Source organism: Buteo buteo, chromosome 7, assembly GCF_964188355.1.
Source record: "Buteo buteo chromosome 7, bButBut1.hap1.1, whole genome shotgun sequence".
Lineage (NCBI taxonomy): Eukaryota > Metazoa > Chordata > Aves > Accipitriformes > Accipitridae > Buteo > Buteo buteo.
Window position 1 is genome coordinate 47,777,311 of NC_134177.1, and position 13,523 is coordinate 47,790,833.

The 13,523-nt window shown below is 43.1% G+C and overlaps 2 protein-coding genes across 6 annotated transcripts; one reads left to right on the forward strand and one right to left on the reverse strand.

Moving 5' to 3' along the window:
* The first annotated feature begins 247 nt into the window (after positions 1–247).
* Positions 248–7,977, forward strand: TEKT1 (tektin 1). 5 transcript variants are annotated; one of them, XM_075033130.1, is made up of 8 exons: positions 248–466; positions 3,333–3,576; positions 3,962–4,127; positions 4,413–4,541; positions 4,939–5,082; positions 6,347–6,569; positions 7,167–7,402; positions 7,673–7,977. In XM_075033130.1, the coding sequence occupies exons 2-8, from the start codon at positions 3,387–3,389 to the stop codon at positions 7,830–7,832; spliced, it is 1,248 nt and encodes a 415-aa protein (XP_074889231.1). In that variant the 5' UTR covers positions 248–466; positions 3,333–3,386; the 3' UTR covers positions 7,833–7,977. The 5 variants fall into 5 exon arrangements, with proteins under 5 accessions (XP_074889231.1, XP_074889234.1, XP_074889236.1 ...); XM_075033133.1 differs by having other exon boundaries at positions 7,206–7,402; XM_075033134.1 differs by having other exon boundaries at positions 253–466; positions 3,430–3,576.
* A 618-nt stretch (positions 7,978–8,595) lies between these two features.
* FBXO39 (F-box protein 39) lies at positions 8,596–12,108 on the reverse strand. Its single transcript, XM_075033139.1, has 3 exons — positions 10,958–12,108; positions 9,657–9,833; positions 8,596–8,896 (listed from the first exon to the last, which is right to left on the reverse strand). The coding sequence occupies exons 1-3, from the start codon at positions 11,969–11,971 to the stop codon at positions 8,768–8,770; spliced, it is 1,320 nt and encodes a 439-aa protein (XP_074889240.1). The 5' UTR covers positions 11,972–12,108; the 3' UTR covers positions 8,596–8,767.
* Positions 12,109–13,523: the final 1,415 nt, after the last annotated feature.

The following is a 13,523-nucleotide window of genomic DNA, read 5'->3' on the forward strand; positions in this document are numbered from 1 at the left end:
TCCCGCCGTCGCTGTGTTTTTACGCGCGGTGTGGGACCGGCGATGCACGTTGCCGCACACCCAGCAGAAACATTCCGCAATTCTTCACTCGCCCATGGGGACGGTGCGGCTCGCGCCACGCCGCCGCCGCCGCCGGGCGCGCGGGCCTGCGACCGTTGGCGGGAAGCGCGCGGCGTGCGGCAGCGCGGACAGCCGATTGGCTGGGGCGGCGGGGCGGGGCGGGAGCAGGCCGTGGCCGCGCGCGGGCGGGGCGGGGCCGGGCGGGGCGCGGCCTGGGCCGCGGCCGTCTTCTGCCCCCGCGGATTGCTGGAGGTTTTCGGGAATTAACAAGCCTTTTCCTTTTCATTCCTTTCCAAGTCGTCCTAGTGGCTGAGTCGATTTGACCTCTCTTATTTGACGAGCAGGACTGCTGTCAGCTTCGGGAAGTCTGCAATGATTTAAGCCCGAAAGCCACCTGAGACGTGAGGTAAAACCAAAACTTTCTTATGTTGTACGATTCATATGGGAAGATCGGTTGTAAATCTCGTATTAACAGTTTAAAAGGGTATAATCTTTTACGGCAAGCGAACAAGGACAGATTTAGGGTCGGTAGCTACAAATGAATTACTTTGTGATGGTGCCACTCGCAAGTTGGGTTGGGACAGCATCAGGTGCTGGGCTTTCAGACCAAAACTGCGCAAAGTCCCACAGGTCTTGCAGTAACGCCTTGGAGGAGAGGACCATCGCCCAGGGAGTCCTCAGCTTTCAAAGTGACTGAGCGCGTCTTCAGAAACGTAAGACATTCATTGTTCTCAACTGCTGTTCAGATACCACGGCATTTCAGTTTGTTGTGAACCAGTTTGTCATCTCTCTTTAATTTGCTCGTACTTCTAAAAGCCTTGGAACGTTACTGAGAGTACAGATGATAAAATTTTGTGCAAGACGACTAGTATGCAGCCTGATACATATTCTGTGACTCACACTGGCCAAAGTCAACCTCTGTTCAAACTAGCTTTGAGTTCAGATCTACTTAAATCATGGGAAACCTTTCACTTACTATGGAAATGGCTCCAGTTACTGCTCCAGCTGTTCATGTCACAAAAATTACTGCTTTCAACTAACTCATTTTAACACGTTATCTGTTATAAAAAAAGTATATCTAGACCAAGAGGTGGGGGGGGTTGTGGCAGAATGTAGAAATCAAGGGACGGCTCAGAGAAGCATTGCTGTCTTGGACAAATAGTTGTGGACTTCATGTGTGCAGTACCATATAAATTGATTTACAGGTCTGCCTCAGTAGTGGTCTGTGTAATTGATTCTGATCAGTGTTCAGCCTAGTCATAGTTTTGCTTTGCCTCGTGAATCAGGAGCATGCTGAGTGTCTGTGACCACAGCTTTCCATCCTCCTGCATCAGTTAGCATATATTGTTCATTTTCCTTGCTTGCCTTGCACCCCATTCTCTGCTGCTTCTTGAATCTCTAGGTCCTTCTCCTCTCAGGCTAATGGCTTCAGTTCTAATGTCAACCCTGTCTTCCGATGCCTGTATTTTTCTTTGGCTAACTGAAATAGCTGTTTTTTTCTATAAGATGGTGTTTCTTCAGCAGAAACCCCTTTTTTTGCTCCTCTGGAGTATGTGCAGATTTCTGCTTACACAGTAACTGCCATGAGAGGCACTGTAGTTACCAGTTTTAATGATCACTGAGAGAATTTAGCTACTGTTTGAAATTAAAGATCATTAGCAGTTTTCTAGCTGTCACTGCACTGTATTTGCAGCCAACAATTGCAGTTGCTTCCCACTGTTCTGTCTTGGACCAGCTTAACTTCTTTTGACCAATGCTACTTGCTTCTTTATCACTTTGCAATCTCTTTGAATCTTGTTGGGAACTCTGAGAAACCCTGCTCTGATCTAAACTACATCAGGGCTATACGGAGGGGGCATTACTGTACCATCTGATGTAATGCTCTTTTGTCTCCTTCATTTCTTCTGTCTGGCTCCCAATCTCTTTTGTCCCAGGAAAGAATATAGTTGCCACAAAGATGCAGCATACTGCTAAGGATATTTTATGACTGACTTTTTAGATACCTAGGTACTTAACATGCCTTTCATTTGCTTTCACAATCTTTATGCACTTCTGCAATAAATCGATCAAAAATTGCTGTCTGACGCTGTGGGAACTATCTCAATTAATGTACAAAGAACACGTTTTTATTTCCACACAGATGTTAACCGGGAATTGGTGAAAGGAAGCACCACTGGCTTGTGCGTCCTGTGCTTCTTCCAGCCGGTGGTGCAAGAGCAGGAGGTTGCTAGAGGTAGTGTTGCTGTTCCCACAGCAACCTGTTTGTTTACCTTCCAGGCTGTTCGGAGCCACCTCCTGGAATATTTAGTTGCACATTTAGAAAGAAACTATGTGCTGCTGCTGTGGAGATTGAGGTTGGGAGCAAACACCACCCCCCGCCCCAGCGAAGGGGAACCGAGGATGTGGCACTTAGCCAGGGTTTGACCCTGGGAGCGGTCCAGGCCGGGAGCAGTATCAGCCAAGGGATGTGTGAGGGAGAAGGGGGATCGTTTTGGGGGTACCTGTGCTGGAGTGTGGGCAAAGCTGTGTGTTGCTGAGGAGCAGCTGTGTGCATTTGGGGTGAGGAGCTGTCTCAGGAACACTGGATGAGCACAGTGCAAGAAGAGAATAATTGATAATCAAACTGCCGTGACTTTGCATATATTTTGGGCATCGGTTTCACCCTGCATTAAGCCAGCGTCCCCAGTATGCTTTGTTCTGCTTCAGCCCTTCCTAGGTGTTTCCTTTTCCTCATTTACCTGCTGTATTTCCACCTTCAGCTTTTCAGGACCTGTTTTCTCTTTTTTTTGTTTTTTTCTAAGGGCCATTACATTTCTTTTCTACAGCCTAGAGTTCATCTACCTCTCCAGCCATGTTCATAAAAGGTGTTTACTTCTCCAACCTGTAGGAGACTATTTATCTTTTATATCTGTTCACTTTTTCTCAGTTTTCTGTGATTGTCCATTTAGTAGTTCCATCCTTCCTCACAGGTCTCCTTTTCTTTCCCTTTTCTTCTCCCTCCTATCGCAGAACAGGCCATCTCTCAGTTCCACTTTCAAGCTCCTTACTCTCTCTCCTCCTAGCTTCCATTCCCAAATTCTTCTGTTTCTTCATTTTCCCACTCCAAACTCTCCCCCACACCTTAGCAAAGTCTTGGGGAGTCTTGAGTAAGAAGTCTTTTCTTTTCATATCTGTGTCATTTTACAGGTGAAAGGGACAAGACTTTTTCTCACCCTCATGGCCCTGTCTTCTCACCTTCTTGCGGCCAAATATAATGCTATTCCTGTTTTCAGGTTCCACATTCCAAGAACTGACCTGCGTTCTATCCAGAAACTTTCCAAAAAACAATGGCCAGACTATTGCAAGCTCCACCCAAGTTTCTTCCCACAGAATGGGACATTGCAAACAAGATGCAGTGTGCCAGTACAGAGTCTCAGAAATCCAGGTCAGAGCGCACGATAGCTGAGAGTCGGAGGCTGCTGGATGAAATAGAAAAGTCAACTCAGAAAACCCAAAGTGATGTCAACAAGAAAATAGGTAATCCCATGTGTTCTTCAAGTGTCAAGATGTGTTATTTGAGCTCTATGTTTAAGATGGACTTAGAAAACTGGTTGATAGTGAATAGGAATATATGGCAATGCCATGCTCTCTGATCTCATGGAAAAATTAAAAATATTTTAAAAAATATTTTGAGGCAGATTCTTTATTTTGTAACAAATAAATTACTTCTCCAAAACACAAAGAAAGCTGTTGCAACCAAACCTCCTGACACAGGGTTGCAAAACTGTCTCCATGCATCAGCACTACATGCACTCCACTATGGAATAAGTCTATTTTTAGCCATATCTAACATCTGACCCACAGCGCTTTGGCACATAAGATGGGCTTGTATTAATACCTGTTTGCAATTTTCATTCTGCAGAACAGAGACAGGAAGAAATAAAATTCTGGAGGCAAGAATTAGATAACAAACTTGAACAAATTGTTCATGAGACAGAGGTGCTGTTGACTTTCAAGACTAGGCTGGAGAAATCCTTGGAGAGCTGCAAAGAGCCACTCGTCATTGCACAAAAGTGTCTCCTGAACAGGTGAGATGATTAAGAAGAAAAGCATTCAGGGAGAGAAAAAAAAATCTAGGTAATGAATATTTAACAAATAATAAAAAAGGGCTGCAAACTAAGGGCCTGCCTGTCTTTGCAGTGGGAGTCACAGTTTGATTTAGGTGTTGTAACACTGGGGAATCAAGGCCATAAAGGAAAAATTTCCTGTGTCACAAGGAAAAGCCTTCAATTTGGAAAGCTGGGCTTCATCACATTCTGTTAGCTGCAGGCATTTGAACAATGTGGCTGATGGCTTTTCCTCTTTTTGTTTAGGCAGAGGCGAGCTGGGATTGACTTGGTGCATGATGAAGTGGAACAGGAACTGGTGAAGGAAGCTGAAGTCCTCCAGGGGGTTATTGCTTTGCTTGGACGTACATTGGAACAAACCAATGAGCAAATCAGGTGCAGAGGCAAAGAGCGTAACTGAACACTGATTAGCTGAAAAGTAGGACAGCCTTAATTCTGAGAAGTTGTAGGGTTAGGCTGAGCACAGGTCCAAAGTTATCTTCAGTGCTTAACAGTTACACGAGGTCAGTCCTAATTCATACTATTCGATCAGTAATGGTGAGAAGTTCTGTTTGTTAGAACTCAAAAGTACTTGCACATGATCCCTGGTCTTCTCATGATCAAGTCCTGTGCCTTTAATTCCAGTGGGAATTGCTTATATGGAGGCAGCTTCATGCTCTAGATGTTGGGACTTTGCAACTAATTGTATTACCTAATGTGTGTACGCATGCGTGCTAGGAATACCTGTGAGTGTCTACACTCTGGCTTAGAGTCCAGTTGTTTCTCCTCCTAGACTAAACCGTTCAACAAAATACAACCTGGAAATGGATCTGAAGGACAAGTTCACAGCTTTGATGATTGATGATTACTGTGCCAGCCTGACAAACAACACTCCTGATATCAGATATGCTGATAATGCAGTGAAAACAGAAGGAAAGTAAGTGGTTATTTAGTGTAATTAACATATGATAATTATACGGCTAGTATGAGCTGTTCCAGTAATAGCAAGATTAAAGTAACTTTGTATGAAACAGACTATATCTATCCATCATCTCTGTTATAGTTTTTTTTATACTTCTGTCCATCACTTTAGTATTTGTGTAATATGTCTGTGAAATAAGCCACAATAATCATGTTCCCAGTGAACTGCCGTTTACTGAAAGTTTTTGAGGCTTGCAGTTAGCTAAGGAAAAATTTCACACATTAATTAAACCCAGAATAGATTTACTAATCTAACTTCCTCTCCTCTCCCAGGGTGTCCTAGTGGGGAGAACACTGGACTGGGATGCATGCGGTGCAGAGTCAGTTTCTGACTCAGTTATTTACCTGTCAAATGCACCCTTTCTGTGTGGGTTTGTTAGTGTGAATGGTTTAGATGGAGAAATAGCTACCACAGAAAAACAGGCTGAAAAGAGGAAACATACTGAGAAAGCAGTGTGTATGAGAGAGGCGGTCTCACAAGGACACTGTTGGCTCTGCGAGAATTGACAACTTGTAACACCAAGAGACTGACTTGCTGCTAGCACATTAGTGTGCATCAACAGGTTGTATAACTCAGACCACACCCAGAATGGTGTTGGCTGCTATATGCAAATGACAATTACAGCTTTATATATCCATCCAATGAAACAACCCTCTGAGGAACTTTCCAAACACCTGCCTGCAAGCCACTGGTGCACAAGTATTACCCTTGAATTCTGGGGATACAGTTGGAGGGTTGGCTTCCCAAATACTGCTCCAAGCAGGTACTATAAGTGACTGTCTTATAGGCGGTGAACTGTGTGAGAGAATAAGTGAATGTTTTGTGTGAATAGTTACCGGCTATTAATAGTAACAGCTGAATTATATTGGTAATAACAGCTTGCTTAATGAAAGGTGTTCTAAGAAATACTGGTTATTACCTGTTTTTCACCCACAACAACTTAATCCTTTATCAGAGAAAGAGAAGTCATAACCATGTTGCTCTGTGACTTCAGCAAATTCATTTCCATCCTACCCTTGTCTACTTCGTTCTGAAATGTTTGCAACAGAGTGGGTCTTTATTTTGTATCTGTAGAATTCCCAGCATAACTAGCACTCACTGGGACATGCAGTTGATAGTACTTCTTTATTCTTGGTTTTGTGGAGTAATTATAGATTTATGAAGTCACGGAGGGCCTGATGATGCCAGTTGATGACCTTATATTTTTCATCTCTTTCAGTTTTGTTAGCCCTGAAGACTGGATAGATTTCTCAAATATAAACGTTGAAAAGGCTGACAAGCAGAGAAACAATTCTTTGGCACTGAGGGCGCTGATTGATAGCATCCTCTCACAGACAGTGAATGACATGCGCAAGCAATGTGAGATGGTGAATGTCGCGTTTAGAAATAGGGTGATGGAAGTCAAGGATGCTAAGCACAAGCTAGAGACACTCCTTGCAATGGTAAGTGGTAGGGGACAGTCAGTGAAAAAGTGGAAACGATGGGCTTGGGTTATCTACCCATTTTCTCAATCCAGTGGCTTGAGCTACTTTGCTTTAAGAATTTTGTTTTTGCAATACAGGCAATCCCTGCTACATTTTCTTTTTTTTTTTCCTCCCTCCTATAAAAGTTGTCTTAGATTTTATTTTCTCAGCTCTGTGTGCACCACCACAGAGGTGAATTTCTGGAGTCATGCACTCAATAAGTTTTGCTGTAGACATCAGTTAGGTCAGGATTTCTCTCGTGACTTTTTAGTTATGTGGGGCTCCTATAGAATTTTCATGATTGTGATATAAGAGCCTAATAACTTATAAAATCATGGTCAATGTGCTTGAAATTTGGTACATGAAACCTGAGTGTTAATATTAAAAATTAATTGCTGAGTGTAAATCTCCAGTTTCACTCAGAACAGTGTCACCTGCTTTCCAATGAAGGAATCATAATCTTGGCTGATCTTTGTAAACTATCCCTTGATTAAATAACCTCTTAACATAATGAGTGTTACTGTGATTCTTATTACTATAACTGTTAAAGATGTTGATGATTTCACCCATTTTAAGAGACAGTGTGCAGCACTTCCTTCTGTTGGATTTGTTAAGGTGATGAATGAGACTGCCTCACAGGAGAAGAACATTGCAGCCTTAAGGAAAGCAATTGCTGATAAAGAAGGACCTGTTAAAGTGGCTCAAACCCGCTTGGAAGCAAGAAACCATCGCCCCAATGTGGAATTGTGTTATGACACAGTGCAATACAGGCTGATTAGTGAAGTTCAAGAGATTACAAAAAATATTCAAAGGCAAGTGGAAGTGATGAAAGAGGGGAAAATCTGTGGTATAGATTACTGGGTTAATGTAACGAGTCAAAGTAACATCAGGTCCCAGCTCTTCTCCCTGAAAGGTTGGGAATTGCTTTTCCCTTAAGGGCAGGACACTTTAAGGGAAGCTGCATGGATATTGTCTCTCTGTGAATCCCCTTCCATCTATTTTTTCACTCAGAATTTTTATCCCGTGTGAAAAAAAACTATCCACATGTTTTCAACTAATGTCTGTGTTTATTTTCCCTTTAGATTAAAGGACACGCTGGCACAGGCTGAAACAGAGCTAAAAGGTCTGAGACGCCGACAGCTTTCCTTGGAGGAGGAGATCCAGCTCAAGGAGAATACATTGTACATTGATGAAGTGCTCTGCATGCAAATGAGAGAGTCTCTTTACATTAACAGCTTCTGAAGCCATCATACTGGCAGATTGTGTGTGCTCCAAAGAGCCAGCTCCTGCTGAAATTTTATTGACAAACCTCCAGATTTATTGGCTTGGCTCAATGCTGTCCTGGTTCTAGTTGTGCAAGGTAATTAAAACAAACCTAGTACTTACAGCTCTCTGTTTCACAGCTGTCTAGGCTCTAGAATGCCTGATGAAACCTCCCACTTGGCAATAAGATTCCATAATAAGAAATGTCCCTTCTTCCATGTTATTTATCTTGCGTGCAACCAATGTTATCTTTTGCTATTGAAAGTTCTAGAAGCTGTGGAAGCTAGAGCAGAAGTCTCCTCATAAGTCACTTGTTGGAAAGCTGGGCAAGTGGGAGGGGTGACTCAGCACTAGCCATGGTATGTTTTGTTCTTAACAGCTGCTCTTAAGTAAGAACTAGGCACAAGGTGTATATCAAACTTAACAGGAGATAGGGACTAGTGCTACACTGGATAGCGCATCTGATGATTCCATCAGAGTCAAGATCAAGCCAAGGCTGACTTTGGGATAATCGCTTCCTCACCCCATGTCTGACCCCATTCCCTATTTGTAAAATGAGATGGGCTTCATTGGTAAGGTGTTTGAAGCTCTACAATGTGAAGTACTGAAAAAAGAGGAGGGCCTTATTTTTACTAGAGATGCCTGTAAAGGTGGAAAAGGGCTCACTGCTTCTTTTGGTTCTGGCGAGGAAAAACAAAGCATGCGCAAGAATAAATGATACTGGAGACATAGGAGGCCGGTTCCCAAGTCCAACATTTTAATGCATGGAGTGTAAAATTGTCCCTTGCCTCTCTCTTGCTGTAATGGTATCTTCCCTTTCAGAGGCACTGCTGTCAACTCTCTTACTAATGCCTTCCAAAGGATCCATTCATTGCTTGCAGATGTCACGGGGTGTTCTTCTCTCTCCCTATGGTTTACACCATTGGGTAGGTGATGACAAAATAATTCAGCTCTGAGTCAATCAGGTATTTGAACTTCCTGTAAATATCGTACAACAGCCGATCCTCCTCACTGCTCTGTTGTCGGGCTATGTAAATCCTGACCTGTATGCATGAATGACAGTCATATCTCTCAGATACATGGAGCAGGCTCAGCCCGTTAAAGCTTGTGACAACAAGAAGCCTCTGTGACTAATGAGGAATCTAGAGAAGCCAAACTCCTTGGTTTTGAGTAAAATCTTGAGGTTTAACTGTGTTTTTACTCCAAATTCACTGAAAACATCATCTCCTGCCAAAGAATTTGTGGGAAGATCAAGGTTCCTTTTACCCCCAGAACTGATGCATCCCTGGGATCTGCACAGATCTGGGAGGATCTACTGAATTCAGAATCTAGCACGCAAAGTAGCATGACAACATGGTTTACACCAGCTGCAATTGTAGTCTGGCCCCAGTTCAACACAGCACCCCTAAAGAGTGAGGTGTGTTTACATCTTTTCACAGTTTAGTGGGATTCAACCCACTTGTCTCAATTTAAACATAGATGTAAGCACTGGACTTGGGAGGTGACTGAGAAGCCCTAGCTTGAACTAGAGGTGACAGAGGGAACCCCAGTCTAGGAAGGACTTGTGGAATTGTTGGGGCTTGTTATTAAACTACTATAGTATTCTGTACATGGCTAAGTAGGTTAGAAAGACCCATTTCTGTGAGTGGTTCTCAAGCTTGTTATAATGCTAAAACATTAGGGAAGGGAAGGTAGTTATGTTAACAGTTTCATAAGTGACCTTTCTATGGGCTTGGGGACCTTGCCTTTCTCTGGGTATTGGAGAGAGGAAGGGAATGGGAGTTTTGAAGCACAAAGTCTTACCTTTATGGTAGTCAAAATGCATTTCCTTTCTGCACGGTTTTGTAGCAGCCTCTCCATAAAGGTGACACTTAGAAATGCCCAGACTTTCAGAAATAACAACCTCTTGCATGATAAGATGAGCTGTAGCAGCTCATCATCCAGCAGCTCATGGTCGTTGTTTAGTTCAAGTGTTAATTTCTTGAAAAAGAATGAACACTCTTAGTACTACTGAACAGAGCTTGTGAGTGCAGTAACTAGAATTCAGTAAACAAGAGTTTCCCAATTTTACCAAAAGAAGTGACTGTCAGCAGATCAATTTTGTACCTTGACATTTGCAGAGAAACGATTTTATGTTATGACAACATGTATATGCTACAGTAATCTCCACTGTCCTGTTAAGATGGGAAGGGTGTCCCTTGTGTGTTACATACCATCCTAAGAGATGCACAACTTCTATTACCATTAGAAGATGCTGCACCTGCAGCTCATGCCATGGTCTTATTTGATATATTGGAAATTATCCCAGATATGAGAATAGATCTGAAGACAATTTCTAGAAAGCTTTACAGATCTCTGGTGTTTACTGGAAACCCTGCAATGCAAAAGAACTTAAAGAAAGCTGTCAGCAACCGTCAGGTATAAGGCTGTGTGGTTCCCTCAGTCATGCAAAGACCTCATGCTCATTTACATGGGTCAGCTGTTGCACACCTTTCGTGACACATCCTTGGTGACACCAAAGTGCTTTGACATGGGCACCAGTTAATTTACATATCCTGTAGACATTTGTGCATTGCCAAAATGGAGCAAAACCATCAGTGTAGGTTGATGCAAGTTACAGCTCTGTAAGCAAACAAGATATACAGACTATTTTCCTCATATGCAGATTTCCCTGCAAAAGGGTGGGGTTCAGAAAGATCAGAAAGGATAAGAATCTTACCAGTTACTAAACATGAAGGCATCTAGCCGGAATAAGCCTAAAGCTCTCTTACAAAAATTACATTTTTCTCCCTGAAAGGTTCTTTTTGCTCACAGCTGACATCACAACCACCAGTATGTTGTGTGGTTTAGCTTTTTATGAGGGCAACCTGACATCAGCCTGACAGTGGGGACTAGCATAATGGAGATTGTAACTGGACAACGATAATTACCTGAACTAGACTATAGCTGGAGCACTGGAATGGCTCGGTTTTATGAAAATTACCCTCTGAACATAAAGCTGAATTGGTCAGGAATTCTAATTGATGACTGCTGTTATGCAGAAGGCCTGTATGATTACTTAGCTTTGTGATACTGCAGTAAGATGTCACTATTGTTTCCCTTACCTGCAGAACATGCCAGTAGGCTGGGAGGAGGTTGGTGAGGGTAGGTCTCATTGTCCAGTCTGGGTCACTGAAATAGCAGCTCCGTAGACTGATGCTCCTGACTGGGATCTCCACTAGCAGGATCCTGGCTAGGTGATCATGCTTCATGACTCTTTCAAAGAAGAAGTTCACATTTAGTTTTGGGGCTCTCTTGGCTAAGTTTGCCCATGACATTCCCCAGACCACTTGCCCATGAGGATCATGGATACGACATTTGATATTCAAGGTACACAGGGAATGAGCACTGTGCTTCTGCAGGATGTCCAGCAGTTCATCAGAGATGCAGTTATAATTTAAAGACAGGATGACCAGGCTGCGGAACTTGGACATAGCTTGGTGAAACAAGGTGCTGCTGTAGACAGGAGGGTGGAGACTGAAGAAATCCTCAATATTGATTTCAGATACAAAGCTTTTATTTGTCAAGCAGCTCAGAGAATTCAGAAGCTCACAGCCTTCTTCCAAGGTTACTCCCGCACCTTTTAAGTTGAGATAATCAAGCTGTTTGCTCATTTTTTTCAGGAAGGTAGCTAAGTTCTTGATAAACTGAGCCCTGACTGTGTTTTTCCAGATCAAGCGGTCTAATTCCAGGTACTTGATGCTCAGGGATACTAGGTGACTGTTACACTTACCCAGGTGTGAAAGAAGACCTTTCATAGTGACTTGAAACTTTTGGGTAAAGGCAGTATTGTAAGGATTCGATAACTTGATCTCAAGGTGCTCCAAATACTTGCCAAATTTCTTGACATACCACAGTGCACTTTGAAGCTCCAATGTGTGTGCCCTTGATGGTCGGCCATAGAATGTGATGGTTCTCCTTCTCCAGAGGGATCCTGAATACATGGCACAACTCCATTTTTTACAGACCAAGGCAGCCCGAGATCTGTCCCTGTCATCTAACCAATGGAAGACATGCCTCAGGCAGACATCAGGTAGATGAGCCCAGGAGCTCTGCTCAGGTTCGCTGTCGTCTTCCATTGAGAAGACAGTTTTTAACTTCTCTGCCGGCTGTTGAGCCAAACCTAGATGAAGAATGCTGTGGGTAGATTTCTTGCCATTCCAAACAGAACAGGCTCCCAAGCAAAGGGATGAAAGCTTGCTACTTCACATTCAAAACCAACAATCTTTTCTTTGCCTCTGTACTCAAGCTGTCAGTGTCAAACAAGCTCTTGGGTCTAAACTACAGTCTAACCTAAATCAAAAGAAAAAAAACAATGTGTGAAGAACAAGCACAGTACAAGCACAGGACCCATCTTTTGACTTTTTGGCCTTCAGTCTAGCTAAACAGTGAAATGATATCAACTGCTGATACAGCAGCGACAGCCCCTAGAAACCTTTGGTTAGCATCAGCTGTAATTGATAATGGCTTCTGGCCTGATGCCTAGTGTCTGAAAGTATCTAGTGCTTTGGGCTATACACATTTGAACAGTACCGTTGGCACAAAACTAGTGCAACTGACTTTTCTTATCCTTCGCGGGTACTGTTCCATGATAATCATCTGAGGTAGTACCCTGCCATAGATTAAGGTGCAATCCCTGTTGAGAGTAATAAGCAATATGTGAGCTGTTCCATCGCTCAGCTCAAGCAGGATGTTCAGTCATTGTGCTCCAATGAACAGGGAGAAAGCTGGCGAGTCAGAAGACCAGCTGCGTAGTAGTAAAACACGTAAGTAAACAACCATAATGCAAGAAGTTACCAGTTCCGCTCTCAAGGCTGGGCTGTGTAAGTATTCAGCTTCCTGTGCATTTTTCCAGCTCTCATAGTCTCCCTCCAGAGTTCAAGATTTGTTTCCTCTACCTCTGACCCCTCCCTCTGCAAAGTTCAGCCATTGCCATGGAGCAAAGAGGTAATAACGTTTGTGATGTCATGACAACTGAATTTATGCAAGGGCAAACAGTGAACAGAGCTGACTTGATCCAAGTCATTTGGGCTAAAGTGAAGACAGTGAAAAGGAAAAGCAGACTTGTTTGGTAGTCAGGAAGTGAGAAATACAGGCTACAATCTACAAGCCAGGTGTAGGCTGTTACGTATTGTCTTGTCACTTTTCACAGACTAGATAAATGGATCAAGCAGCTGAGCAATAAACAGCCAAGGCGGCAAGCGATGCGTCCTCTATCTTTTCAGCTCTGAATTGCAAATGTCAGCTATGGAATGCAAACCACATCCCACTGGCATGTTAGGTGCTTGTTCTCATGAGGCCTTTTACAGGCTATTAGTTGGGTCTGCAAACAGGCAAAGGGCATGGAAAGCTAGTGTTCTGTTAGTACCTTTGCAGGGAGGCAAAAATTCAGAATGTATTTACTTCCCACCTCTATAGTGCACATGTCTTATCATGTCCACTTGGTAAATCACTCCTTAGCTCTTGGGGATGAAACTGGAAAAACACCTAGTGATACTCTCTTATGATCTACCCCAAAATCCAGGCTTATTGGCTGACAGGACTACAAGAAGATGCAACTTGAAAGTACATGATGCCAATCTCCAAACAATCTACCTTTCCTCCTTTGCATGTGCTGTTCTGTTGGGTTAC